The sequence below is a fragment of the Cucurbita moschata genome, unplaced genomic scaffold (assembly GCF_002738365.1).
Source record: "Cucurbita moschata cultivar Rifu unplaced genomic scaffold, Cmos_1.0 Cmo_Scf00002, whole genome shotgun sequence".
NCBI classification, from domain to species: Eukaryota; Viridiplantae; Streptophyta; class Magnoliopsida; order Cucurbitales; family Cucurbitaceae; genus Cucurbita; species Cucurbita moschata.
This window is the reverse complement of record NW_019268518.1, coordinates 2,638,063-2,664,004: the sequence shown is the minus strand read 5'-3', so window position 1 is coordinate 2,664,004 and position 25,942 is coordinate 2,638,063. Positions and strand designations below refer to the sequence as shown.

At 32.7% G+C, this 25,942-nt stretch overlaps 2 protein-coding genes across 4 annotated transcripts in view; one reads left to right on the top strand and one right to left on the bottom strand.

Moving 5' to 3' along the window:
* Positions 1-10,522, bottom strand: part of LOC111457781 (sodium/hydrogen exchanger 8) — a 41,670-nt gene extending 31,148 nt beyond the window's left edge. Inside the window, exons 1-10 of one of the 3 annotated variants that reach the window (XM_023100181.1) lie at positions 10,172-10,522; positions 9,543-9,593; positions 9,339-9,430; positions 8,774-8,851; positions 8,547-8,704; positions 8,311-8,412; positions 7,952-8,069; positions 5,547-5,599; positions 5,408-5,473; positions 594-638 (exon numbers count right to left, since the gene is read on the bottom strand). In XM_023100181.1, the coding sequence (XP_022955949.1) occupies positions 594-638; positions 5,408-5,473; positions 5,547-5,599; positions 7,952-8,069; positions 8,311-8,412; positions 8,547-8,704; positions 8,774-8,851; positions 9,339-9,430; positions 9,543-9,593; positions 10,172-10,379 (971 nt within the window). In that variant the 5' untranslated portion in view covers positions 10,380-10,522. Of the gene's footprint in view, positions 1-593; positions 639-5,407; positions 5,474-5,546; positions 5,600-7,951; positions 8,070-8,310; positions 8,413-8,546; positions 8,705-8,773; positions 8,854-9,338; positions 9,431-9,542; positions 9,594-10,171 lie in introns of those variants that run through there. The other 2 variants (XM_023100195.1, XM_023100188.1) reach the window with 2 other exon arrangements.
* A 10,703-nt stretch (positions 10,523-21,225) lies between these two features.
* Positions 21,226-25,036, top strand: LOC111457803 (serine/threonine-protein kinase BRI1-like 2). The gene has a single exon (XM_023100204.1). The coding sequence runs from the start codon at positions 21,552-21,554 to the stop codon at positions 24,936-24,938; it is 3,387 nt and encodes a 1,128-aa protein (XP_022955972.1). The 5' UTR covers positions 21,226-21,551; the 3' UTR covers positions 24,939-25,036.
* The last annotated feature ends 906 nt before the right edge of the window (positions 25,037-25,942 follow it).

Below are 25,942 nucleotides of genomic sequence, written 5' to 3'. Positions count from 1 at the left end.
GCATCTCCAAAAAAAAAAAAAAAAAAAACATAGAGCTACTTGATTCCATGAGCTTCCATGTATACTACCATCTCTATGAAGGTTCTCTCTGTTAACCCCTAAAGATTTCTCCAATAAATGCTGGAGAAACCATGGGATCATGTTGAAAAAATTAGCACACAAGACAGGAGAGGAGCAAATAAAGGAAAAAGGAAATTTCTATTATGAAAACACAAATATGGACATTTTGAGAGAATGCACTCTAGTACTCCTTTACCCTCGCTCATTTGCTTCTTTACTCGCACAAATTCTAACTATCGCATAAAACCATCCATATGTTAACTCACTCATGGTCTAATTAAGCTCCAGAGGTTAAAATTCACGAGTATTAGATTATATCACATCCACAAAGTTAGTGACTGTTCAAGTCAAGGATAATTTCCTTGCAATCTAAAATTAACGTGTTCACCATTGGCATGTCAACGCATAAAAGTGGTGGAGCATTCACAATACAACCAAATAAGTTGGCAATAAGAATGATACATCTACTCATGCCAACCATTATGTTATCACCAAAGAGAAGAGAAACAAGCATGCTCAAATCAAGCTCTCACCTCAATATGAAAATTAATGTATTCGCTATGTATGCAACCATTTCCCTGGAAAAAAGATAATTCAAATAAGAAATTAGTCTAAAGATAATTCAAATAAGAAATTAGTCTATGTGTCAATTTGCAAGTAAAACAAATTGGATGTGACCTGGTCAACCTATATTAACATGCCTGTGTGTCAAAATGAAAAGAAAGTATTAACCACAATAAAGGTTGAAGGAATGACCTTGATTTAAGAACTATTGTGTAATTCCTAGCCTTTAAGTTAGGAGATGTTCATGTAATTTCAATAAATAAGGGAAGTAGTTGACCTTCCTAATTTATCTGTGCTACCGAGTATCAAGGGATTTATTTTGATTTACTGTTACCTAGTATCTAGGGATTTATTTAGATTTATTTTTACCGAGCATCTATGGATTTAGTTAGTCTTTCTATATTATAAAAGGCACATGTACCTCTCTAAAAATTAATATGAAAAGCAAGCAAGATATTTACATTTGCAACATGGTATCAAAGTCAGGGAGGTATGATTAATTTGCATAACCTTCAAAACTACAGATCTTCCATTTTACCAAATTTAGTCGAAGCCTTCATAGCTATCGATCTTCCAACTTAACCAAGTTTCATTCATAGCCTTCATATAACATTTTCACAGCAATCAGTGATCACATAAAAGAGTATTCATAGTAGGAAAGCCGCATCATTAGCATTAGCATTCTATGATTCATTCACCGCAAGTGTAGCAGAAAGCCTACTATCAATCCATTCATCCATCAATCTGTAAGCTCACTTGTGTCCGTTCGTAGTTTGGAAAACAAGGGAGAATGATGAAAGCACGAGAATACATTGCAAAAGAGTCCAAATCAAAAGCTGCTACATGTGAAGACTTGTGGATTCAATAATGAAGAGATTGAGAGATTGAATATGTTCTTGGACTTGCAAAACAAACCATCAAGTTTCAGTGCCTTGACAATCTTAGGTATGTCTCCATTCACTTTTTACATAAACTCTTCAGAGATAAGTCAAGTCAACTCTAGGATTATAGACACTGGTGCAACTGATCACATGACCCCTCACTCACAATATTTTAAAAAATATTTTAAAACATATAAACAATGTCCAAGTAATCAAAAAAATTACGATGGCAAAAGGAAATAGTGCCACCATCCCGAGAGTAGGTAATATATTCATTTCTCAAACTCGTACACTAAAAATTGTCATACACCTCAAAACTATCGAATAGTTTCTTTTCCATACAAAAGTTTATCCATGGCAGTCACTGCAGTGTTATTTTCTCCTTATCATGTTGTGTTTTTCAAGACCAGATCTCGAGATGGATGATTGGACTTACTAAGGAATTGAATGACTTGTACTACTTGCAATTACTTGAGAGAGAAACTAACCTTGTGCCCGTGTCATTTCTTAGTTCCTCCAATAATAATGCAATTTGATTACATCACTGTCGCATGGGTCATTCCTCATTTAGAGTTTTAAGAGTCATATTTCCAAATTTGTTTCAAGAACTCTAGTCTCTAATTTTCATTGTGATATGGGCGAATTTGTGAAACATACTCATATATTTTCTCCCATCCGTCAAAATAAAAGTTCTACTCTTTTTCATTTGATTCATATTGAATTGTTCCATATATTTGGGGACACTCAACTGTTCCAAGTATTGGTCTCTCAAATTAATTGATGATTGTACTCGGGTCACATGGCTGTTTCTTCTCAAACAAAAATTAGATTTAGTCATTATTTTTCTCTTCCACTCAAGGATTCAGACCCAATTTAGAATCAAAATCAAAACTCTGACAATGCTAGAAATTATTTCAATCCAACCTTATCTCCATGTTTCTGATTTCAAGGCATTATCCATTATTCTTTGTGTGTTATTACACAGTAGAAAATGGAGTGGTCGAAATGACAAATGAACACCTTTTAAACAATACCCGAGCATTGCTTTTTTACGAAAATATGTCAAAAACTTACCAGGGGGAGGGAGTCTTTCTGCAACTCCCATGATTAATCATTTCCCATCTTTTGTCCGGAATAACCTAAGCCTAATAGAAGTCCTCAACCAATTTCATCCTCACTTTCAGACATCAAATGGTCTCACACCCTGCATATTTGGGTGCACTTCGACCACAAAATGGTGCAAATGTTACATCCTACATCTAGGAAGTCTTACACTTCAATTGATGTGACATATCACAGAGCAAAAGCCATTGTACTCTAAGGCTTCTCTTTAGATGGAGAACACGGAGATTGAAGAAGGTCCTTTGGAAACTATTGAACCCCGAGGACACACTGAATAACCAGCACACAGAACCAGTTATTATTAAGTCCATGCTTGTTACCGAATCTAATTATGAGTACCTACTATCGTAAATTACGGAGTCCTCCCCTACTACCATAGAATCACCAACTGAACCATACGTTCCACCTCCATTTCCAGATCCATTGTTTTCTCAAGTATATGCTAGAAGGACAGTCATTTCAGAACTGATACAAGTCCAAACATCCGACCGACTCTATTCAAAATAAGGATGCAACACGGTTACCAATAGATGATAGACCCATAGGTCTTTGAAAACCCGCTAGATAATGCATAAAATGGCCTTTATACTCCTTAACAAACTATATCTCTTGAAAGACTATCCCCACCACACAAGAGTTTCATTGTGAGTCTAAATTAAATTGTTATACCTAATACAGTTTCTAAAGCTTTATCCAAAGGAGAATGGAAGGATGCTATGACAGAAGAAATGCAGGCCCTTGAAAAAATAACAAATGGAAAGTTGTGAATAGGCCAAAAAGAAAAAATATAGTTGGGTGTAAGTGGTTTTTCACAGTGAAGTACAAGGCTGATGGAACGTTGGAAAGGTATAAGACAAGGTTAGAAGCTAAGGGATACACTCAAGTTTACGGTATAGATTACTAGGAGACAATTGGCCCAATTGCGAAGATGAACAGCGTAAGACTGCCAACTTAAATTTGGAGCTTTCATAGTATAATGTGAAGAATGCATTTCTTCATCGCAATCTAAATGAGAAAATCTATATGAGCATCCTCCAAGATTTGAAAGCTCAATATGTGAACTGTGCATATTGAGAAAGGCCCTGTATGGACTAAAAAAAATCATCAAAGGGCATGGTTTGGAAGATTCACAAACGTAATGAAAGACTATGAGTATAAGAAAAGTCAAGGAGATCACAATCTCTCTGTCAAGCATTCAAAATCAAAGGGAGTTACAGTGTGCTTCTAGTATATGTAGATGACATCATAATCAATGGAGATAATGAAGAAGAAAAACTTGAACTCAGTTAAAAATTGATGAAAGAAATTGAGATCAAAGAACTTAGAAGGTTAAAGTACTTTCTTGGTATTGTAGTAGCATACTCAACTTAGGGTATTTTCATATCACAATAGAAATATGTGATGGATTTATTTTTAGAAACAAGAAAAAACGATCAAAAATTGTGAGAGTCAAAAGAAGAGCTTGCAGTATATAGAGAAATATGCCAGAGGTTAATAGAGATCTTTATATATCTAGCTCACAATCGAGTAGACATAGCATCCTCGAGGAGTGTAATTAGTCAATTCATGCATGATCCGCAGGAGCCTCACCTTCAAGCAACATATAGAGTATTGCGTTACCTAAAAGGAACTTCAGGAAAAGGAATTTTGTTCAAACGAAAGAATTCTCTTGCATTGGAAGTTCACACCAATCTTGACCATGCTGGTTCAATAGTGGACAGAAGATCTACAATGGGGCATTGTACTTTTCTTGGAGGTAATTTGGTAACATAGAGAAAAGGCAAAATGTGGTGACTAGATCCTGTCGAATCAGAATTTCAAGATATTGGACAAGAGTTATGTGAACTCTTATGATTGAAGATAATCCTTGATGACTTAAAAGATTAAGGGAGAAGGTCCAATAAAGTTATATTGCGACAACAAATCAGCTATCAATATTGCACATACTCCTATACTCCTATCCAACGTGATAGGACAAAACATATTGAAATTAATTGACATTTTAAAGAGAAATTAGAGAAGGGGATAGTAGCATTAGTGTTGTGTCCTCACAACTTCAACTAGTATATATGCAAATAAAAGGACTTCATAGTTCAAAGTTTCATGAGTTGGTATCCAAACAGAAAATGGATGATATCTATTTCTCAACGAGAGGAGGAGTGTTGAAGGAATGACTTTGATTTTAGGAATATTTGTGTTATTCCTAGCCTTAAGTTAGGAGATATTTGTGTCCTATTAAATAAAGGAAAATAGCAACCTCCCTAATTTTTATGTATTGTTTCCTAGTATTTAGGGATTTATTTAGAGTTATAGTTACTTAGTATCTAGAGATTTATTCAGATTTAATCTTACATAATATCTAGAAATTTAGTTGGTTATTATAACAGGCACATGTACCTCTCTCAAATCTCTCTGAAAATTAATATGAAAAGCAAGCATGATAATTTACATTGACAATAATAAATATAATATTAATGCGAAATATAATTTTTTTCATACCAAAGACACCAGTCAGATACTAAGGTTATTTATAATGACCATTAGAAATACAAAATTAATGTGAAATTAATGTGAAATTAATCCATATTTATTTTACCATTATTTAGCACTCTCACATATCACAAAAAGGATATATGAGAGAACTAAACTCATCAAAGAACATAAGAACCATCTGTCCATGATGCATGAATCATTGGAACCATGAAAGATAAGCTTTTTATTAATAATGATCTAGTTAGATCAATTGATAAAGAGAGATAATAATCAGTGGAACAATATACCAAAAATGATGTAAGCTTTGTTGACCATCGCCCTTAAAAGCTGTTCTTGCAACTGCAGCATGAAACCTAGTAATAGACTATAACATCAGGAAATGTATCCTCCAAATTCAGATGGTGTATCATAGGCAAATAAACTTACATTCCTAATGTCATCACCGCCAAAACACCAGAAACATCAGCTCCCTCTTGAGCCTATCATGCACATGACAATAATCCAATGCAAGAGACGAGGAAAAGCTCAAAAGAACTAATAAATAAATGATTGAAAAGAACCAAGTTCAAATATTACTGCTAAAAGTAATGTTGATAACAGTTTGGTTATAAATGTTAATTTGTTAAAAGAAGAAAGAAGAAAGAGAAGAGAGAAAGATCAATAGAATCACAAAGAACAAACACTCCTTCAATAGTATGATGTGTTGATTATCTTCAAAAAAATAATAATAATAAAACTATAATTAATTAATCAGTCACGGTAGAATGAGGTATTCAAGAAACCGAAAAAGAAAAATAAAAAAAAGGGAGGGGAAGATGAGGCACCAACCCAACCAAAAGGATCTCATGTCTACAATAATAAATTTTGAAATAGCTTTATCTGGAGGAAGGCTAGCAAGGTTTCTGATTTCAGCAAGAGTAGCATTGAATCAGAGAGAAATTACTAGGAAACTAAAGAGCTAAGCTTTGTGAATATTGAAGATGCATAAAAATTTGGAATTTATGACACTATCAAATGAAGTTTTTACAGCACCTAGTTCAGAGGCTCCTCACAATGAGCTTAATCTTAATATTAATGGTCCTAGTTTCAAGATTGGCTCATCAAGGATCAACTTTAAAATCTATTGAGGAGTTCGATGCCCCTGTCACTGATTCTAACCGTATGAATTTCTTGAAATACTTTGAGGAAGTTGGGATTTCTTTATCCAAAATTAAGCCCAAAAGTATAAAATGCGAACCAATGATTCCGTGAACTTGATAGGCTATGATTTGACCAAGTTTGATCCCTTTTTCACGCTAATAATTTGGAGACATGAAGATAATTTCATGGAATACAAGGGGGGAGAGTACGGCCTAGTCAAATCTGCTTGGCATAAGATTGCCATACAATAGGAAAGAAAATTCTTTGTTTTTGACATCCTTGGGTCAATATACCTAGACAACGGAGGTTGGGAGAGATTACGTCTTTGAAGCTTGGCATGGAAAGCATAAATTATTTTGGTAAGCTTTTCCTTTCAAAATATGCTTTCCAAATCTGCTCAGGATGGATCCCTTGTCCTTTTCTTTTGTTTTCAACCACTGGGGTGCTGGTTTCCTTCATTGGTAGATTGGTACTAGAATAATTTGTAGGATAATGAAATTGATGTGTTTACATCATTGTCGGCTAATTTGGAAGCAGTGGGTTGAGCGTTTCAAATTTTCATGGGGTTGGATAATTGATGTTTCAGCTGTTAAAACTTCGGAAGGATATCTCAGAGTAGTTTGAAGCTATAAGGAAATCAAAGAGCCCTAAGAAGATCAGTATTCTTATTTGGATTATGCTCAAAAGTGGCCTTATCTCTGCTTTAGAAAATACTTCCAGCTTCTATAGAGGCTTGCTTTGTTCCCGAGGGTGCTCTTGGTTTGGGTTTTTGAAGTCAAGAGAGCGTAATCAAGGAGTTTGATGGTTTAGCTAAGAAGTTGAGAAGAGCGGTTCACCTTACCCAAGTACAAGCATTTCTATTTTAATAATATTAGTATTAATTGGGGAGCCTTTATATCCCATGCTTAGAATGTTTCTGTTTTTAATTCTCTTTTTCATTCCTTATAGGAGTTTGTATGCTTAAAAGATTTCTGTAGACTATGATTCTACACTCCAAGTATCCAGCACACAATTAGTTTTATACAATATTGTCCTCGGTAGTAAGCATGGAGAATATAAGACTATGAGGACGACACACCAAAGCACCCTACCCATAGTCAATTATCTGTTTGCTTGTTGGGATCAAACATTTTTCAGTAAAGCCAAAATTTCAGCTCATTCCCAATTTCAAGTTCTAAAGGTTGTCAAATGCCAGTCCCACACCCAAACTCATCTTTGATCTCCTTGACAACAGTTTGAAGGTCCAACAAAAGAGGTCAAGGAAATTAGTGCGAAGCAGCAAGTAGGCAACTCACAAGTCAGCCTGAAAATTTATACATTCTCCTTTACCCATATCAAAGCAAACATCTGATCGACTTAATTATAGAAGCTTGAAATAAGCATCCTCATGCATCTACTCATTTTTGTACATTGTTTCAGAGTAAACCAGCCAGGAGGAACATTGCCATTCCTTTTATCAGTTACCTTGTGCGATATGGAGTCTTCCTTCATTAGAGAATACCAAACCATTCACCAAGCAGGGTTTTCTTAAACACAATACATTGAGAACTAATTAAAAATACTTCTAAAGCCATATGCAATTCCTTTCAAATAACAGTATTAATTTGTATTCATGCCTAGACTAATTAACAGATACATCATTCAGTATTGATACAAGTATAAACATAAGAGAGAGTGAGAGAGTGACATACAGTGAAATAAGCAATATAGCTCACAGCAAGTGTTAATGCAATCTCTATCACTGTGTCGTTGAAAATGAACCCGAGCCATAAAACAGATGCAATCCCAAATGCAAGACCAATTCCCAAACTGATCATTAAAACACCAGGCAGACATGATCACAAAGACCATCTCATTATAAAGTCTATAAACTACAGTTCTGGCTCAAATGATCAACTAGAATAAGAAGGAAAATGATAATAAGAAGCTTGAAATCAAAACACCTAAACCAACTGATCATTTGGGCCATACACCTCAGCACCAAAATTTGAATAAGCAAAATTAGCTGGCCTAATGCACAAATAGAATAAGGACAAAAAATGGTACATACGCCCCCAGCGAGACTTGTGTGAGATATTTGATTATAGCTCCCCAGTTAAAGCTCTTTCCAAGGACCATTTGATAAAAAAGTTGATAAACCACAATTGCTGTCCTGAGTATTATAAAACAGGATCAGAATAATGAATAGTTGAAATGTTTAGTCTAGTCAAACCTAATAATATAACAACTTGTTTGAAAGAGAGATGATTTAAACGATAGATGTTGAAAAATAATTCAAACTAATACCCATCATTCATCAAGGATTCTCCTTCTATTATCGTATTCAGTTTTTTACTTGCTCCTAGCTCTTTCATTAGAGCTACTACAGCCACAGGATCTGTGGCACTCAGAAGTCCCCCAAGCAACAATGATGTTTTCCAATTCCAATTATATGGGAAAGTGAGCTGCAGTAAAGCATAAAAAGTTAATGTCATAAAATATCCTTACTATCTGAATTGATAGTCTGGTATTACCTTGAAAGCAGATCCAAGCAAGAACGTTGAAATTAAAACACCTGGACCAGCTAATAAGATCATTTGGGCCAGACACCTCTGCACCAAAAATATATTTAGCAAATAGTTCATAAAAAATAACTCAAGAGCGAGTTCTTTTCTTTTTGTATATGAGAGTGCGTGTGGTAGAACTAATGTGGGGGCATCACATCATTTTAATGTGTAAGGTGTTGTTTCTGCTAATAGAAGCTATTAATTGTTATGTTAGATGAGCAAGCAATCATTGAACTAAGGTAGCGGTTCAATTGCCCTTAACAGGAAGTTTAAAACTGTCATTAACCCATTTGGATTGCCAATTTGTACACAATATTTCAGATACATCAAGGCAGATTAATATAGGTGCTACTAGAACCACTCTAGAGAGTCGGGAATTCTTAGAAGACAAGAAGTTCATCTAGAACGCATTCTACAAAAATAATTAAAGGAAGTGAGAATTATATAAAGTTATCAGTCCAAATAACTATAGCTCTCTTGTCACCAAGCTTAGTTAAAAACAGGACAATGGTCTTGAAAAGCATGAATCAACCTTTATTTGGTGCACTTCCATTGAAAAGGAACTCTCAAACAGCAGAGCAGGAAGGAAAACAGCCAATAATAGATCGGGATCAATTTTTGCCCCTGAAATTTAGAAGCATCGAATCTGTTTAACAGCTACGACTGATACTTAAAGGGAATACACTTCAAAATTAATGATACAGTGACAGTTACTAGAATGAAGAGACAAACTTACATAGACGGATGCCATCCCCTATCTTTCCCAATCGATGATGTGTGCCATATTCTGCTCATTAATACAGTTTGAGGAAAGAAAACTTCGAGTGAGTGGTAGGAAGTGTTGACAAATGTCCATTCAGAAATGCATTAATGGGTCAACAACAGATTGTTCGCTTGCAAACAATATTTATATCAATTTCAGATTTTAGGCATCTATCATATCCTTTAAATCAATTTCAGTCGTCGACTCCCGCTATATAAATCTTGTTGAGTTTGCATACAAGAATTTCAACTTCTCCCGTTAATCCACTCACTTGAGTCAATTTTCCTACGGTGAACTCTTTTCCAACCGGTCAAACTTATTCCAACTCTTTCCTAGAAAATACAACTCATCGTTTCATCTTCAAAGCAGTTGAGTTCGGAACTCAAGTAGAAATCAAAATTCATAAACAAATTATACAATAAAAGGAGATCTGTAAAAAACAAGTAAAATGTCTTGATAAACGCCAACTAAAAACGATCGAGTTTCCCGAATTTTATGGAAACTGAAGATTATTAAACTACACAATAGCAACAATAAGCAAACAACGATGAGCAGAAAATGAGGAAGAACATGAAAATGTATGGAAAAAAAGAGTCACCAACCAATGGATCCAAGAATTATGCCGAGAACAAGCAAGGCAACTGTATAAGGAACTCTGGTGCCTCGCAGTAAGTGTCTGCAAGCGATTCCAAGCACCAAACTCAGTCCAACGAACAGCACAGCATCAGTTGGATTCCAATCAGACGAACCAATGGCTCCTTCTTCCAGCTCTCGGTTTGTAAACATTTCCAGCAATTCTACTTCCGCCATGAATAGATTGAGCAGTCTACTGTGTTTCTTTCTCCTTCATCAAATTTAACGACTAGGATTCTGGTTACAGATTCTTTATATAATCTGTTTCTCAGCTCTTTCTTCCTTTTTCCACCCTCCCTCCCCACATGCACCGTCGAATACCTGACATTTATTATATCGTTGATTAAAGATAAAATTATAGTCTTTTTCAAGAGTACGAATTTGATTCTTATTGTTTCAAAACAATTAAATTTTAATTCATAGTTTTATTCTAATTTTATTAAAAATCAAATTTAACTTAAATTTTTTTAACTTAACAACCTTACAGAAAAAATAAATAAATAATCTTTTTTTATAGTTAAATTGCAAAATTAATTATGATGGTTTAAAAGATTAAATTTTAGTGTTTAAAAAATTAGAATTTATTTATATAATTTTATTGATAAAAATTCCATAAGAAATAATTTTATTATTTAAAATTATAAAAAATTAAATTCTAATTTTCTTTCACCAAACTTATAATTTAAACTATTAGTTGGAAATGGTGATTTTAGTACAAATTATTTGTTTATAGTTAATTTATTTAAAGTGATTTTTATATTATATTGTTGGGCTCATCCATTTTAAGGACATATATGAGAGTGGGTTTAGAAGGAATGTTTAAAGTAGATTTTTTAAACGAGTTGGATTATATATTTTCAATTGAATTTTTTGAAAATCGACAAAATTTAGGTTGAGAAGTTGACATTTTTTTTATCGACCAACCAAAAAAATAGGGTTGCAATCCAAATTTACCCTATTTTTAAGATTATTATGAAAAATAAATTTTATTTTTACGTTTGTAATAGATGCATTGACTTGTAAGTGTTTAATCTTTAAGTTTCATAAAATTTTAGGTTTTATTAATGTAACATATATCGTGTTTTGTGAATGAGTAAAATTATTTTAAGTATTAAAAAAAAACAACTCGATAATCCAACCTAAAAATATAGAGTTGTCCTAAAACTCTAATAATATTTAACCCTAAACTTTGAATTTGTCCTATTTTCTCCTAAGTTAACTCACAAACTTACAAAATAATAATAATAATAATAGTAAAAGAATTAAAATATTAAAAGGTGGAGAAAAAAAATTATTTTAAGAAATGATAAATATTGTATACATTAAGGAGCGGTCAAAATTAGAAATAAATGAAGTTAGAAAGTGACATAATTTTATAATAAAATAAATTGAAAGATGAGAAATATGAAAATCACTCGTGGGTTGAAAGTGACTTTTAGATACTTTTAAAATTACAAATTCATTAGTAATTTTTTTGATCGAAGTAATTTTTATTATTTTCAAAATTATCTATAAAGTATGTCGTTGACCTTCTAAATCACTCCAAAAAAAAATCAAACGCATTTTAAATATATAATGTTTTTCAAATAAAATCACATTTTCCACTTTTGATAAAGTGGCTATTAACACGTTTGGAAGTGAAACTATTTTTGTCCTTTTAGTCATTTAAAATATATATATATATATATACATGACTTCTAAAAATGTAATAATTTAAACTCAAAAGTTATCTTTATAATTCAATAAAAACTAATTCAAAATAATTAATTATTTTTGAATAATCATTTAAATAATTTAAAAATTATTTTGAAAGAATTAATTAAAAATTAGCATAGTTGTAAGGTCTCATATGTCGAGATTTGGATCAAGATTTAGAATCTAAATTCATCACTTTCTCACTTTTAATAGTGAAAACTATTTCTACCGACCAATATCGGTTCAAAACAAGCACATGTTTTTTCAACGTGTTCTGCCTCTCACAAACAAACATGGGTCATTTCACCATGTTGTCTTCACTTACATATTTTGTAAGAAAATTATCAGAAAAGGACACAAAATAGAGTTTTAAAGTTTTTATTAGTTATCTTATCTTCTTGATTGCTCTCATTTAAATTTTGTCATGATGGAGGCAACGGCTACTTTCAATCAAATTAATAAAATCACTTTTTGCATAAATATTTTTTAAAATAGTAAGCTCAAAAAAAAAAATAATATATATATATATATATATATATTTATAAGATATTTCAAAATCATGCATCAGCACTCTCAAATAATTAGTATATTTACTCTCTTTCATGTGAAAGTTAAAATCCACTAAAGAAAAATATTTTAAATTAATATGGTGAATTTTATTTAATAAGGTAAATGGGGAATAAAAGGACGATAAATTCATATTAATACAAGACTTCACATTCATTAGAATCTTTACGTCCTTTTCTTAAAGGGTTGTTAGAAATCAGGTCCTTTTCTAATCAAATCCCTACACTGACCATAAAAACCTTTTTAGCATTCTAAAATCACTTACAATTTTAATTTAAATATACAATTATTTATTTGTAATATAATATTTGCACATCATATTCTACTTAAATATGTAATTTTTTTTATATAAAAAGTTAAATTTCTAGCAGTAATAATTAAAATATTTAACTCAAGATTTTTTTTTAATAAAAAAGAAAAAAATTAAATATTGAATCGGTTCATCTTCTTACTTTAAATAATGAGTTCTTTGAATCGAATTCGTTTTCTTTCTTTTATTTTCTTTTTCATCCATTAATAATTGAGCCATCAATGTAATTTTTATTATTATAAAGTTGGTCCAAACACGTTATAATTAATATAGTTTTAAATATTTATTTCCAAATAAAGTCATCATATTCAAGCTAAGTGATTAATATTCTTAAAAGTAAATTGTGGATAACAAAGAACAAAAGCATATTAGGACAAGACTTCAAATTCACTCGAACCTATTCATCTCATGTATAATATATGAATATTTTTTTTTAATATTTAAATTCCACTAGTCTCGTATTGATTTAGCAATTCTCGGATCTCGTTGGATAGACATCAACTTTATAAACAAGATGCGTCAATTTTATAAGCCCCAACCACAACTCAATGTTTTAAAAATTGGTAGAGGAATGTATTTTTTAATTTTTTTTTTTTTTAAAAAGCATAGAAATATATTTGATCTCAGTGAAACTATTTTATAGGTTTATTTATTTAATCTAAATATTATTTGTATTTTTTTTATATAAAAAAACTGTCAGCCACGATGGCCCCTACCCATACAATATATCGTGACTATGTGTCTTATTATTGAATATTATATTATTCATAAAAAAAAATTTAAAAAAAAAGTCGGTTGGGTTTTTAGTGAATAGAAAATACAAATTCATTATATTTATTTTTGTTTGTATATGACATTCCAAAAATAAATAAATAAATAAAGTATTTTAATTTATTAATAATTCCTTACTAAATTAATTTAACGTCTTACATTAACCACATACTTTTTAGGATCAATTAGTCTATTAAAGAAAAAGAGTTTTTTGATCAAATTCCGCTCTCTATGCTTTCCTATTCAATTGTCGGAAAAGATCTAGAGATTTATCTTTACTTTCGAAAGTCATTCATAATCGTAACAACCACTTGAATAAACTCAACTATATTGAAATCGAAAAATACCATCACAATTTAGAAAATGATTTAAAATATGTTTAATAATAATTGTAGTTCTACGAGTTAGAATCTCAATTATTATGATATATGAACTATGTTATATTAACTTATAATATATTAGGTTATACTTATTTTTTTAAAAAAATTATAATATAAACCACTTTTTAAGTTTTTTTTTTTTTTTTTTTTAATGTAATTCTTTCTTTTAAATTGTCCAATTAATATATTTTGACTAAAAATGTGGCTACGTTAATAAAAATATCCTAAATCTTAGATTTCGGTAGAAATATTTTTGAATTTTCAAAAGTTTTAATAATATTTTTAAATTTTTATAAGTTTCATTATTATCTTCCACTTTTTAAAAAAGTTTGAAAATAACTTTGTGTTGATACTAGGTTTAAAAAATACACATTAAATTTTAAAAATAGTATGGACACTTCTTACCTTTATAAAAAAAAATTATTAAATTCTTGCCATCACTATAAGGGTTAAAATCGTCTATCAACACCTCAAAGATTATCTTTAAAAAAATTTAATGTTACTTTTAAAATTTTATGAGTTTTTTTTTGTTTAAACATGGTATTGATAATAAAAATATTTTTAAATTAAAAAAGAAAAGTTGACGTTTTTAAAGTTTTTAAAAATGTTTAAAGAAAATTTTGAAGTTTTTTAAAAAAAAATTAAAATTTCAAGAGTATTAATCAAACCTTTGAAAACGGTTATCTTTAAACATTTTTTAAAGTTGGTATCATTCAAAGCTTTTCAAAGTTTAAAGATATGTTTAAAAGATATTAATGATCTCCCTTCGAGATAATAAGAGTACTTTAAAAAAAAAAATTAAAGTTTAAAAAGATTTTTTAAAGTTTATGAGTATTTTTTTAAAAAAAATTTAAAGTTTAAAAAGATTTTTTAAAGTTTATGAGTATTTTTTTAAGACAAAAATACAAATTTTAAAGATAATTTTATTAATTTAGTTAAAATTATTTCACTATTTCGATTATAAAATTCAAAAATAGATTTAAAACACAGTTTTTGAATCATTTGACCCTAAATATGAAAGCATAAAACAAAATCTAAATTTAGGTTTAAAACGTGTTTTGAAATGGTTTTAGAAATAGAGATTTTAGTATAAATTGCTTTATTAAAAAAGTAATTTTCATTTAATCATTTTTATGTTTTGTTTTACACTTTTAATAGTTATTTTTTATACCACTAAAAGCAATTTCATTAACAAAAAGCATGTTTAAGTTGTTGGGACATCAAATAAAGAAAAAATATATGAATAAACACAGAAATATTTAAATAAAAGTGATCACGATGATAAGATGATTAAGAAAAATTAAAAAAAAAAAGTTATTATCTATACTAACATAATGCACATTCATTTTCGGTATTTCAATCATATGAATTTCATAGTTAAGCGCACTTTACTTAGAGTAATTTTATATTGGGTGATCTCTATCACATTTCCTTAAATGCATGTCGGACAAGACAAAAGGATTCATGTTAGCTGTAAGGATAGTTTTCACACTTAAAAAACTAGGAGTAGGTAATGTGATCCTCATATGCCAAATATTCTAATGCATTTCCAACTAGAATTATGGTGAAAAATAATATTTATAGGCTTAATTTTAAAAAGTAAAACAATCATATTCTTATGCGTCAAATTAGGATTTTGAATCTTAGCAACGGGGCATTACCGTTCTAATGCATTTTCAACTAAAGTATGGTAAAGAATAATATTTATAAAACAAAACAATTGTTGGTGTTATATTTGACCAAATAAGGCTAAATTGGCGATATATATATATATATATATATATATAAATTAATAATTTTATGAGATCTCTATATTGTTTTATTTTATTAGAAGGTTTTAAAATAAATTGTTTATTTTGATTTTTTTTTCATAGGAAACTTTGAAAATTTTCAATAATTTACTATTTAATTAAAAATAAATGAAAGTTAACTATTTAAAAAATTACCAAAACAATTATTTGATTTAACGGAGATTAAAAAATTAAATAAATGAAAAAAAAATTGTGTGCAACATTGATCCCCAATTAATAAAATTTAATAGACCGAAACAAAAAGACAAAATGGTCCTTTCATTTCAAAATAAATTTTTAAAATTAAATCTTTTTCTTATGGTCCCACGTAAAAATGATTTAAAATACATGAACATGCGACAAAAAAAAAAAGTTGTATTAAAAAATATTTTTTTATTTAAAATAATAAAATTTCTAACTTTTGAATAATTTAAAAGTAGATGCAAATGTATCAATGTTATAAACGTACGCAATAATAAAATGGAAGTAAAAAAAAATTTCTCTCGTTAAAACGATAAAGATTAAATTTTAAGTCAAGATATCAAATTTCAAACAAATTGTCACATCATATTATTATTAATAAAAATAAACTTTGGATCATAGACTTTAAATTCTATGTATAATTGTGAATAATTAACATCAATGGGATCCACTTTTATTTGTTTTAGCAATAATAAATGAGATGTGACGTCGTCAATATTTTATTCTTATTTCTTTAAAACCCATCGCATTCATAATTAAATTGGAGTTGATTTTAATTAATTAATAATGGCCTTTGTATTGAATTATTGAATCTCCTATACTACCGATTAAAAATATTAATTATCTAACAAATTGTGAATATTTGCATATTTTTAGAGATTTTTTTTTAATAAGAAAATGAAATGTGAGGTTTAAATAAAAGTGTGTGTGAAATGACGATAATGGGCTTTTTCTTTTTACCAAATGATTCGAAACGTTTTCAATGAGATTTATTCCCATTTTGTGTGGGCTTTTCTTGTTGATTTGATGCTACTGAAAAATCAATCTTAGTCTTGGGCTCGATCTTGGGCTTGGGCTTGGGCTCAAGTTTTCATACGACCGGCCCATGTAGTCCATTTCCCTATTAAATTTTAAAAATATATTTGGGATAATAGGAGAAATGACTCATTTAAAAATGGCCCAACCTAATAGATTTTATAATCATGCTCAACCTGATTTTTTTAAAAATACAGAATCTATAAATTTAAATAAACTAAAATATAGCTTAGAAAAATAAGATTTAGCAAATAATAAATGATTCTCTAATTTTTTTTTAATAATAAAGCAGTAAAAATGGTGTCCGTGGGTATATTTTTTATAACTACATCTCTGTCTGTTTTAACCTAGATGTATCGTCTTTATAGTTTTTAAAACGCGTTTGTTAGGAAAATGTTTCCAAGCTTAGGGTAATATTGAAATGGTATTGATTCATCATCTACTATTTTACAACAATACCCTGATTCTTATTTAAGGGTTTAGTTATTCATTTATTATTTTATTTTTAGATTATTAATTAATTTAAATATAATATTTGGTAGAAGATTAGGTTACCGACTAATTCGTTAATTTCAACTCATCAAAAGTCACGGGCTTATCTTAATCTCAAAACTTCCTTCAAATAATTAGTCAAAAATCAATTATAAATGTAACAATAACTACCACATAACTTTCATATATAAAAACTATTTAAATTCCTAATTAGAAAGGAATATTGAAGTCAAATATATAGTAATTTTTTTCATTTTAATTATTTTTCTCCTTTATTTAGAAAATATTTTGTAATAGCCTAAAAATAAATAAACAAATAAAAATAATTATAAAAATACTTAAAATAGGGGACCTCATGCATTATATGTGTTCATGCATCTGGGGATACCCCATCCCATCACGAGGGTACGGACGAGTACATCCAATGGCAGGACAACGATTGTTATGCATTGCACAGCGCTGACGTGACGGTTCTAGTTTTAACGGGTCCCGACATAAGGGGCTCCCAGAGTATGGCTACTGGATAAGGACAGTGGCCCAGCGGTGTGCGAACTAGTTGGTGAGCCCATACTCGCACGTATGGGTTGTGTAGAGTATATGGTACATGTCCACGATTACCTGTTAGGACAGCACCGTAGGGAAAACGAAACGAAACGAAAGATGGGTCCCATCATTTTATTGCATGTGATGGTTGCATTTAACCCCAATAGTGGAGTCACTTATTGAGTATTTCTTTAAATACTCAAGCCATGTGCTAATACATTTTTCAGGTTAAGGCAAGACATTTCTGTACGGCTAATGACGGCATCGCAACTCGAGATCATGACACATGCATAGGATAATGGTATTTATTTTCTTAGGCTTAGAATAGAATAGAATGTTTTAAACTCAAACGCTTATTTATTTTATTTCGGGTCTTTTGTTGTGTCGTTTTAAAGATGTTTTCGAAACAGGTAAGTCCATGACTGTGTTTTAAGTTAAAAGTTATGTTTTATGGAATTTAAATGAAGTCTTCCGTTCAATATTTATAATACGTACAGTAGCAACCTTAAATCAAGTAGAAAATTTTGGGTCGTTATATAATTACATATGGTTGGGAAGAGAAATGAAAAATTTCTTATAAAGGTGTGTAAATCTCTCATTATATAACATATGTAACGTGAAATTTCTAATTGATGCGATTTAAAACCTTTAGGAAAAACTCGAAAGAAAAAATATAAAAATGACAATTGGTCTCTTGGCGTGCCATTCACGACAACACATTTCCCTTCTCTCCTTAAATTTCATCTCAGGCTACCTAAATCACCACCGTCTGATCTATTCTCTTTTTTTTCTCATTGCCACGTGTTGCAAATCTAATGGCCTGATTTACTCTTATCCATATCTATTATGTTCTCCCCCAAAAAAAACAGTGGCTTTTATAGTATGAGGAAGAAAAGTGTGATTTTTATTAGTGTCACTACTCACTAGTGGCTGTTAGCTCTTTTCTTCTTTTCTTTTTACTTTCTAGCTATAATATTAATGCCATTTCACTTCAATTTCTAAACATTCCTTTCAATTTATTGCATTACTCGTGTTTATATGATTCTATCATTCGAACCTAAACCTGTACTCGAGAGATAGCTGTTCATACACTGATAAAGGATGTATGGATTCTCGAGAAGAGAGGAGCCAAGGTGGTCCCCTCCGAACCGCCCGGATCTCACGAGTGAATAGAAAGTTAGATCTACATTGGATCTCACCTGAATCGACCCATCTATCCTCTTGAGGAGAAGTTTGGTTTCAAACCCCGGTTCAAACAGGAGAAGTACGCCATGCTAAGGTGCCTTGAATGATCTACATCTCAGGATCAGGCATTGATGAGCACATTGAACTATCCATGTGGCTAAGAGCCCTCACAGCCCAAGCACAACGATGGAATTATCAGGGGCGCGCTCTACCACTGAGCTAATAGCCCGTCGTGCGGGCCTCCCACTGGGGCCCGCTATGCCAAAAGCGAGAGAAACCCCATCCCTCTCTTTCCTTTTTTCGTCCCCATAAAAGTTTTATTGAGTTTGTTTCTTTTCTGTTTGGATTGGGTTAAATTTTTGGAAAGTGAAAGTTCGTTTTGGTGTGTAAGTTGACATTTTTTTGTCGGGCCAACCAAACAAATCCGAAGATAAGGTTACAACCGTGTGACTTATTCACAAACAATATTAATTTCGAACGCTTGTTCAAGTTCAATATCTGAGCTTATTCATTTATAATTACAAAAAATACATGTGATAACTAAGTGATTTTTTAAAGTAAAAAATAGAGTATGGGGGCAGAATATTTGATGAGGCCAAAAATGAAGTCTGTTTCACATACTAAGAGTAATGGCATCCAGTTTGTATCCCTAAAGAAAAGGAAATAAAAAGTGTTAATTATGGAGGCAAAGCCAAAATGATTATTAAAATGGGCACCATCATCTTCATCTTTGATACTCAGATCTTATATCCAATAATTAATTACCCATTTCTTTCTACCACTCTGTTTCATGCTCATATTCCCAATCACCATTATGATCATCACCTCTTCCTCTGCTTTGCCTCTCTCACCCACATACCCAAGGTTTACACTAACTAACTCTCCACAAAACTTTCTTCATTCATGTCTATCATCAAATCAGATGCTTTCATGCTCTTCATAAGTAATGAATCTCTGAATACCTATGAAGTGAAGCAATGCGCCCCAAAACTAGACCCAAAAACAAATGGGTTTATGTGAGATTCTACGTAAGTTGGAGAGTGAAATGAAACATTCCTTATAAGCATGTGAAAACCTCTCCCTAACAGACGAGTTTTGTAATCGTGAGGCTAACCATAATATGTAACAAACCAAAGAAAACAATATCGGCTACTAGTGGGCTTGAGCTGTTATAAATAGTATTAGAGCCATACGTTGAGCAGTGTGCAAGCGAGGATGCTAGACCCCTAAAGAGGTTGATTGTGAGATCTCACATCAGTTGGAGAGGGGAACTAAACATTCATGGTGTGGAAAGCTCTCCCCAGCAGACGCGTCATAAAACTGTGAGGCTGATCACGATACGTAATGAGTCAAAACAGACAATATCTACTAGTGGTAGGCTTGAGCTGTTACAAATTGTATCAGAGTCTGACACTAGGCAATGTGCCAGCGAGGACGCTGGACCCCCAAGGGGGATGAATTGTGAGATCCCACATCAATTGGAGAGGGGTACGAAGTATTCCTTATAAGGGTGTATAAACCTCTCCCTAATAGATGCGCTTTAAAACCGTGAGACTGACACGAGCCAAAACAGACAATATCTACTAGCAGTATACTAGGGCGGTTACAATTTCATTGACAACAACTAGCATGTTAATCTAATCTCGGATATATTTCAGTCTCTCATGGTTCTTTAAGAAACGAAAAGTAAAGAAACAAAACAATAGAAAATGACCCAAATGAATGCATTCATGAGGAAATGGTAAAAAGAATGAAGGAAAAAGAAAAAAAAACCATGGCCAAGGGACCAAGTGAAAGCATCATTACCACTGCCTGCATTCATGTTGTTCCTTAGTGGGCCTTTCATTTCTTCACTCTGTGATCCTTTTTCCATTTTTTTATGTCATTTCCCGACTTTTTTGAAACTTCTTTTAGGGGGAATTTTTTCACCAATTGTATTGTATCATTGATTCTCCCAAATTTTCAGCATTTGGACCCACTCTCTACCACCATCTTCCCCATTGTTTCCCTTTCTTTTTCTTATAAAGAAAGGGCTCACTCAGCCTACTGTGATGATATGAAGAAAGTAGGCTTGGAAGCATAGGCTTTTGTGGGCTCAATATGAACATTACATGACTGCAAGGACTTGCCCACAAATACATCAATTTCATTGATATTGATATACATATGCTTCCTAACATTCCCTCTCACGCCTTACTGACAAAAATTGACATCTTGGATCATCCACTCGTTTATTTGTGTCTCTTTTAGAGCAAAAACTGTCTTTTCAGTGCCGATCATAAGATAGACCCTTTGTCTGTAGGGTAGCTGAGCTCTATTCCTTTTGACCAAAAGTAAATTCAACTCTTCTCTCATATAGGATACGCTTCCATTTGTACTGCAGAAGCCGTATCAGCACATTTTGCAAAAGAAAACACACAAAGATGGCTAAAGCAAGCAGCTTGCTTCTTTTTTCTAAAGCTTCTCATCATGGTCGTCACCACACAACACATTCTTCTAAATCTTCACTGCTACCCTTAGCTTTTTCTTCTTCTTTCTTCTTCCTTTAGGCAACAGTGTTTCTCAGCTTTGCATTTTCTGTGGCATTTTGCTTCATCCAATGGAAAGAATCCTCTCTACTTTGGCAATGATTTTTATCTTATTTGCTTTGGCTTCTTCAGCTGAACAAGAGGCTGTGAGTTCAATAAAAACTGATGCTGCAGCTCTTCTTAAGTTCAAGGACATGATTGACAAGGACCCAAATGGAGTGTTGTCCAGTTGGAAGCTTGAGAACAATCCATGTTCATGGTATGGAGTTTCATGCCAATCCGGAAGAGCAATTGCTCTTGATCTGAGTGGTTGTAATCTTGCAGGGAATATTCATTTTGATCCTCTGTCTTCTCTGGATATGTTGTTGGCTTTGAATTTGTCTACAAATTCTTTCACTATAAACTCAACTACTTTGCTTCATCTTCCTTATAATTTGCAGCAACTTGAGCTCTCTCTTGCCAAAGTTGTAGGTAGTGTGCCAGAGAATCTTTTCTATAAGTGTCCAAATCTTATGTTTGTAGACCTTTCATTCAACAATCTTACAAGCTATCTGCCTGAAAATCTTCTGTTTAATGCTAATAAGCTTCAAGATCTTGATCTCTCCTACAACAATCTAACCGGGTCGATCTCAGGATTAAGAATATATGAGAATTCTTGCAGCTCTTTGTTGCGCATTGAGCTTTCGGGGAATCAAATTGTCGGTTCGATTCCGAGTGGTATTTCGAACTGCTCGAATCTGCAAACGCTTGGTATGTCAAACAATTTTCTCAGTGGGGATATCCCCAGATCTTTAGGGGAAATCAGCAGTTTACAGAGGGTGGATCTATCTCACAATCAGCTCACTGGTTGGCTTCCTTCTGATTGGAGAAATGCCTGCAATTCACTTCAAGAACTAAGGCTTAGCTACAACAACATTTCTGGTGCAATTCCAGCTTCCTTCTCTGCTTGTTCTTGGCTGCAAATTTTGGATCTTTCAAATAATAACCTATCTGGTCCTTTACCGGATTCCATCTTCAAGAATCTTGTCTCTTTACAGAGCTTGCTATTGAGTAATAACATTATCTCTGGATCATTGCCTTCATCCATATCTCACTGCAAGAATCTGCAGCTTGTAGACTTAAGTTCCAATAGAATTTCTGGATTGATCTCACCAGATATATGTCCAGGTGCTGAGTCACTTCAGGAACTGAAAATTCCAGACAATCTCATCATAGGAGGAATCCCACCTGAGCTCTCACTGTGTCCACAGCTAAAGACAATTGATTTTAGTTTAAACTATCTGAAAGGCTCCATACCAGCAGAGCTTGGAAAGCTTCAGAATCTTGAACAGCTGATAGCATGGTTCAATGGTTTGGAAGGGAAAATACCTTCAGAATTGGGGAATTGTAGAAACTTGAAGGATCTTATACTTAATAACAATCATTTAAGTGGTGAAATCCCCACTGGATTGTTCAGTTGTAGCAATCTTGAATGGATTTCACTCACGAGTAATGAATTAACAGGTGAGATCCCAAAAGAATTTGGTCTTTTGCCAAGGCTGGCTGTCCTGCAACTTGGAAACAATAGTTTAAGTGGTCAGATACCAGCGGAGTTGGCAAACTGCAGCACTTTGGTTTGGTTGGATTTGAACAGCAATAAGCTTACAGGGGAAATACCACCTAGACTTGGCAGGCAGCTTGGAGCCAAATCATTGAATGGGATTCTTTCTGGAAACACTCTAGTGTTTGTTCGAAACGTCGGGAATTCGTGTAAAGGAGTCGGGGGCTTGTTAGAGTTTTCTGGAATCAGACCTGAAAGACTACAGCAAGAACCAACATTGAAGACCTGTGATTTCACTAGATTGTACTCTGGTCCAGTCCTCAGTTTGTTTACAAAGTACCAAACTTTGGAGTACTTGGATCTTTCTTACAATGAGCTTCGTGGGAGAATACCAGAAGAGTTCGGAGATATGGTTGCCTTACAGGTTCTAGAGTTATCACACAACCAACTTTCTGGAGAGATTCCAGCATCGTTCGGTCGCCTAAAGAACTTAGGAGTGTTTGATGCATCATATAACAGACTGCAGGGTCATATTCCAGATTCATTTTCAAACTTATCATTCTTAGTGCAAATTGATCTATCTTATAATGAACTAACAGGGCGAATTCCATCAAGGGGGCAGCTCAGTACACTACCTGCAAGTCAGTATGCAAACAATCCAGGACTTTGTGGAGTTCCTTTGCCTGAATGCCAGAGTGAAGACCAGCCAGCGACAAGTCCTAATGTAGATGCTGGAAAAGGAAGAACAAAGCCAGAATCAGTGTCATGGGTTAATAGTATTGTTTTAGGTGTTCTTATTTCCATTGCCTGTGTGTGCATTTTGATTGTATGGGCTATTGCCATGCGTGCAAGACGAAAAGAAGAAGAGGAAGTGAAGATGCTTAATAGTTTACAAGCAATACATGCCCCTACTACATGGAAAATTGACAAAGAGAAAGAGCCACTGAGTATCAATGTGGCAACTTTCCAAAGACAGCTAAGAAAGCTCAAGTTCTCCCAACTGATAGAAGCAACTAATGGCTTCTCAGCAGAAAGTCTCATTGGTAGTGGCGGGTTTGGTGAAGTGTTTAAAGCAACACTAAAGGATGGATCGAGCGTTGCAATCAAGAAACTGATACGTCTTAGTTGCCAGGGAGACCGTGAATTCATGGCGGAGATGGAAACCTTAGGAAAGATCAAACATGGAAATCTAGTACCTCTTCTGGGATACTGTAAAATAGGTGAGGAGAGGCTGCTAGTGTATGAGTTCATGAAGTTCGGTAGCCTAGAAGAGATGCTTCATGGAAGAGCAAAGATGCAAGATTGCAGAATTCTAACATGGGATGAAAGGAAAAAGATAGCCAGAGGTGCTGCTAAAGGACTCTGTTTCCTACACCATAACTGCATTCCACACATAATTCACAGAGACATGAAGTCCAGCAATGTACTTCTGGACCATGATTTAGACGCAAGAGTTTCAGATTTTGGAATGGCAAGGCTGATAAGTGCTCTTGACACCCATCTGAGTGTAAGCACACTTGCAGGCACTCCTGGTTATGTCCCTCCTGAGTACTACCAAAGCTTCAGGTGCACAGCAAAAGGCGACGTCTATTCGTTCGGTGTCGTTCTCTTAGAACTCTTGACAGGGAAACGACCAACTGATAAGGAGGATTTTGGGGACACCAATTTGGTGGGTTGGGTCAAAATGAAAGTCAATGATGGAAAACAAATGGAAGTGATAGATCCAGAGTTGCTTTCAGTGACCAAAACAAGTGACGAATCAGAAGCAGAAGAAGTTAAAGAAATGGTTAGATATTTGGAGATAACTCTTCGGTGTGTTGAAGAGTTCCCTTCCAAAAGGCCTAACATGTTGCAGGTGGTAGCCATGCTACGAGAGTTGATGCCTGGATCAACTAATGGAAGCAGCAACAGTGCTTGAATCAGATTTTCTTTTTGTTTACTAAATCTGATCCAGCTTTACCAACATGAACTTTGTAATATTTGTTTGAGTTGCCTGTATTCTATTCTTCTTTTGCTACAACCACCGCCTCCATTATTCATAGAAATAATAAGATAAAAGCTTTCAGACACGGAAAAAAATGAGTGATATTAAGCTAAGCATTTCATCAAACAGATGGTGCGCACAAACATTTTCACAGCATTAGTAACAAGTTTGAAACCCATAAATCTTCTTCTTATAAAACCAGACCAAAAAATCAGCATATTAAAACAGTAACATGGCATCACAAGCTGAAACAAACAACGTTTGGACCTATTTAGAACGGAAACAAATAACTTTCTATATGATTTTTCTATATGAATTTAGTAAAAAATTCAAAGGCATGTGAATGGTGGGCTCCTAGGGATACAAGGGCCCTCTTAATAGATGGAGACTGGGCTCTCAAAATCACCACTGCTTGGACTTCATTCAAAGTCCAAGAAATTAAGCTTACACTATAGAGACTAAGGGAGTAAGATGAGCATCTTAGGGTAATCTACTCACTTGTTAACCGAACCATCTTTACGAGTCATTTCTAACCCTCTCCAAATCATTTCTACGAGTCATTTCTAACCCTCTTCTCATTACTCATATCGAGAAACGAAAAAATAAAAAATTTATAATTGAGTTCGGTTCATTATTTCCCTCTACGTTTGTAACTAAATTTATTTATAATATATATAAAAGTTACATTTTTATAATATTTTTTTCATTAAAAAAGGAATAAAATTTAATGTGTACCTTTTTCCCCAAAATATATGTTCATACTCTTTTATATCCACGTGTTACTATAAAAAGTACCTCATTTATTGAATATATAGAAAATTAATCATTTTTTTTTACATTCTTTTATTATGTTTGAAGAAAAGTATTTTTAACTTTAACCCACCAAAAGATACCACTTTTCTTAGTAAATTATTATTGATTTAATGTAACTCTTTATT

Bases quoted from the DNA above. Each gene is read 5' to 3' on its own strand.
- LOC111457803 (XM_023100204.1), top strand. From the start codon at position 21,552: ATGGAAAGAATCCTCTCTACTTTGGCAATGATTTTTATCTTATTTGCT.